Genomic DNA, 4,906 nt, shown 5'->3' on the forward strand with positions numbered 1-4,906 from the left:
ATACATGGTAAGTTCTATTTTATATTTAATATTTTATAATCATAGAATTCTTATACCTCTTAAACACTTACTAACTTGAGCGTCGGTGTGTCTTTTGCAGGTACCCAACCCTTATTTTCTCTTTGCCGACATATAATTCATCTTGACGGAGAACTTACAAGTATTCACCGATAAACGAACTATACACCGACCAACTTCTACAAAAACAATTGGCGTCCACCGTGGAGCCGGTAAACTAATTTCCTGCTCCACCAAATAAATTCAAAGAATTTGAATTATATTCAAATACTTGAATCAATTTTCAAATAACATTTATATATTTTAGCAATTTATGTATTCTAATTTTTTTATTTTTATTTCTCAACCTCTATCAAAACTCAATTTCATAAGGCCAAATAATATTCATTGAGGATTTTACAAACAATTCATTTAGAATAATGAAATAACTATTGACATTAATCTTTAATTTATTATACTTTCTATCAATAATTCAAAACCTAAAAATATGCACCTCAAACTCCTAAAAATTTAAATAAATCAATGTATGTCACCTACAAAATTTCTTTAATTTCATGCTCTTTAATTACTTCCCATGTTTTATCTTTTTTATTCTTGACCAAAAGTGGAAAGAGTACAAAACTTGTTATATAGTCGCTTATAATTTTTGTTTTCAGCTCTTGGGATCATCTACTACACAATAGCCTCATCTCTTATATTTTTCTTATCTATTGTCATGAGAGTGTTGATAAAACCTCCCCCTATATATCATTGTCATTTTAAATCCAAAAGTACCATGATTCATTCTTTGCATTAGCTATTCTTATCCATGTGTCACACTTGTCGAACATGTTCTGCTGTCTATACTCCAAATCAATATCTGCAAATCTATTGAATTCTTTCAAAATTCATTCTTAAAATTTGATAAACTATAACATCAAATCAAAAGCATGAACATTATTTACTAGTTATTTCTTTAGCACTTTTTTAATATGTTGCGACTTTTTACATATTCATTTTCTCAATTTATCTTATTCATGTCAGACTTTCATATAAATTGTAAATATTCAATAACTAATTGCTTTGAGCGAGAAATTTATCAATAAGTAGTTGTGGGCCGAAAAAATTTCCAAGACAATTAACCATTATATCCTCGGATCATATGATATGTGAAATTGTGATTCACACTTTTCACAACTCCGCACAACTAACCAGCGTGTGTACTGGGTCGTCCAAGTAATACCTTATGTGAGTAAGGGTCGATCCCACGGAGATTGTCGGCTTGAAGCAAGCTATGGTCATCTTGTAAATCTTAGTCAGGCAGATTCAAATGGTTATGAGGTTTTGATAATTAAAAGAAAAATAAAACATAAAATAAGATAACGTTACTTATGTAATTCACTGGTGGAAATTTCAGATAAGCGTTTGGAGATGCTTTGTTGCTTCTGAACCTCTGCTTTCCTATTGCCATCTTCCAATCATGCATGCTCCCTTCCATGGCAAGCTGTATGATCCTCTCGGATGAAAAATACCAGGTACGATCTCTGCACGGCTAATCAACTGTCGAATTTCTCGTCTCGGATGAAAAATACCAGGTACAGATACCACACAGCTAATTATCTGTCGGTTCCCGCTAGCGTCGGAATAGGATCTCTCTATCCTTTTGCACACTGTCACTGCGCCTAACATTCGCAGGTTTGAAGCTCGTCACAGTCATCCCTTCTCAAATCCTACTCGGAATACCACAGACAAGGTTTAGACTTTTCGGATCTCAGGAATGCTGCCAATTGGTTCTAGCCTATACCACGAAGGTTCTAATCACGGATTTGGATGCTTTGTTATCAGGAGAGACGATGCAAATCGTGAATTAGAGACCAAGAGAATATACTCTGGCTGTCGTCCAATGACTACGTTGAATATCATGTAGACAGCTTGTGGTTGTCAGGCACGCGGATCTTGGCTAAGCGAGTAACGAAGATAGTGGGTGATTGTCACGGGTCACCCCTTCATTCTGACTTAACTGAATTAAGTACAAGAGTATATCTTGGAGAAGAAGTAGGCGTGAATTGAAAGAAAAACAATAGTACTTGCATTAATTCATGAAGAACAGCAGAGCTCCACACCTTAATCTATGGGGTGTAGAAACTCCACCGTAGAAAATATATAAGTGAAAAGAGGTCTAGGCATGGCCGTGAGGCCAGGCTCCAAACGTGAACAATGGCATAAGCTAGATGGTAAAGTATGCGAATACAATAGTAAAAAGTGCTATTTATACTAAACTAGTAACTTAGGTTTACAGAAAATGAGTAACTAAGTGCAGATAGTGCAGAAATCCACTTCCGAGGCCCACTTAGTATGTGCTTGGGCTGAGCATTGAAGCTTTCACGTGCATAGGCCATTCTTGGAGTTAAACGCCAGCTTGGGTGCTAGTTTGGATGTTTTATTCCAGTTCTGGTGCCAGTTCTGCCGTTTTACGCCACAAAAAGGTCTTTGGTGGGCGTTTGGACGCCAATTTGGGCCATCAAATCTCGAGCAAAGTATGGACTATTATATATTGATGGAAAGCCCAAGATGTTTACTTTCCAACGCAATTGAGAGCATGCCAATTGGGCTTCTGTAGCTCCAAAAAATCCACTTCGAGTGCAGGAGGGTCAGAATCCAACAGCATCTACAGTCCTTTTTCAGCCTCTGAATCATATTTTTACTTAAGTCCCTCAATTTCAGCCAGAAAATACCTGAAATCACAGAAAAATACACAAACTCATAGTAAAGTCTAGAATTGTGATTTTTGCATAAAAGCTAATAAAAATATAATAAAAAGTAACTAAAACATATTAAAAACTATGTAAAAACAATTCCAAAAAGGATATAAATTATCCGCTCATCATCATACAATCGATTCCGTCAACGGATATCTATTTCTGAACTTTTCAGTTCACATACAATCAAATGCTAAAATTGTTCTTAAGTGGAAAAGTATCCCCAAACAATTAACTTGATTGAATGACTCTTATCACTCAATTATTTTTTGAATAAGTACCGACATAATAACCCGACTAAACTAGGGGGCTCACCATATCATTATTCACTTATCTTTTAAGCGAGTTGTAACTCATTTTATTTTCTAAGCATAGCCTAGATCATATGGTCGGCCAACAAAGCTTGGGGGCTGTGATCTATCACCTTATAACTCGGTCTTTATTTTGCATTATGAGTTATAACTTGGCGTTAACTATCATTAATTATTTTCTTGTAACCGACACCTTCATTACCGACTTAATGACCATCATGTCTATCTTAATGACCAAACGATCATAACATAAATATCATTCATCAATTTTATGCCTATATAAGGCACCAATTTCTATATCTCGAGACAGACACACAGACAATACATGATAAGTTCTATTTTCATGTCTTACATTCTATATTCATAAAATTATTATAAACAGACAACACATGATAAGTTATATTTTCATGTCTTACATTCTATATTCATAGAATTATTATAAACACACACATGATGAGTTCTATTTCATGTTTAACAATCTATAATCATAGAATTCTTATACCTCTTAAATACTTACTCACTTGAGCGTCGAAATATCTTTTACAAGTACCTACCCCCCTTGTTCTCTCTTTGTCGACGTATAACTCATCTCTTGATGGAGAGCTTACAAGTATTCACTGATGGACGAGCTATACACGGGCCAACCTCTACAAGAACAAGTTTAAATAATGCTAAATAATATTGAGTAATATTAGATAACTAATTTTTTTCAGTTAATACAGTTAATTTTTTAAAATTATTTTATTCTTAAATTTTAGACTCTAATAAATCATCAATTATAAACTTCAATTTTAAAATTGACAAACTAAAAGTTAATTTTCCATAGTATATTTTATGGTATATCAGTGGACTTTTATAGATTAAATAGTATTTCAACAATATCTTCTTGATATTAATTGTTGTTTTAATGTATATATAGTATCATCGCGCGGCACCATCCCATTTTCCTCTATGCATTGATTCAAAAGCCTTTAACTCTTTACCTATACCTTATAAAATCCCAATACCAACCACAAAGTTTAGGAGTATATACACCCTAAAAGATACATACTATATAATCATTCTAACACAACATAATCCCCCATCACAATATAAGCCATGGACTGGTTCTCCTGGCTATCCAGGACAAGTCTTGAGCCATCTCTCGTCTACGAATACGGCCTAGCATTTGCGCGAAACGAGCTTCAGTTGGAAGATGCAACCCACTTCAACCATGAGCTCCTCCAGAGCATGGGGATTTTGGTCGCCAAACATCGGCTCGAAATTCTCAAGCTCGCAAAGAAGGAGGATGGTAGTAGTGGCGCTGCCACGGCACTTACCAAGACTCTCTCCGGCGCAATCAAGAGATGCCTAAAGAGGTGCCTGAGTAAATTACAGGTGTTCAATGAACAAGAAGCAGAGGAGACAAAGGAAATGGTAACACCGGAGCCAAACTGGTACCATGGGAGGTGCAGAGGGTCAATGATGAGGAAGCATATTGACGGAGAGAAGGGTATGCTATCATCATGAATGACAAATACTTCATTTTACTGTTTTTTTGTTTTTTCGACAGAAATACTTCATTTTACTTAAATAACAGACAAGTTAACTGTTTGATATTTTTTAATTAGTTATTTTGTATATTTGTGTTAATATTACTTTATTTTCTATTATTTTTTAATTAAAAACGTTAGTCTTCTAACATTTTCTTTTAAACAACAGACTCATACACCTAATTGGTCTTTTAACGATTTAGCCTTGGATAAATTACTTTATAACAATATTTTTATTTTTTTTGACAAATTAGTACTAATTTGGGACTATTAAAAAAATTAGTTTTTATTAAAGAAAAAATTTAAT

The 4,906-nt window shown here is 34.3% G+C and overlaps 1 protein-coding gene across 1 annotated transcript in view; it reads left to right on the forward strand.

The window, feature by feature from the left end:
- LOC107634458 overlaps positions 4,036 to 4,906 on the forward strand; it is a 1,876-nt gene continuing 1,005 nt past the window's right edge. Inside the window, exon 1 of the mRNA XM_016337951.2 lies at positions 4,036 to 4,559. Within this exon, the coding sequence (XP_016193437.1) occupies positions 4,166 to 4,559 (394 nt within the window). The 5' untranslated portion in view covers positions 4,036 to 4,165. The remainder of the gene's footprint in view (positions 4,560 to 4,906) is intronic.

This window comes from Arachis ipaensis, chromosome B03, assembly GCF_000816755.2.
Source record: "Arachis ipaensis cultivar K30076 chromosome B03, Araip1.1, whole genome shotgun sequence".
Lineage (NCBI taxonomy): Eukaryota > Viridiplantae > Streptophyta > Magnoliopsida > Fabales > Fabaceae > Arachis > Arachis ipaensis.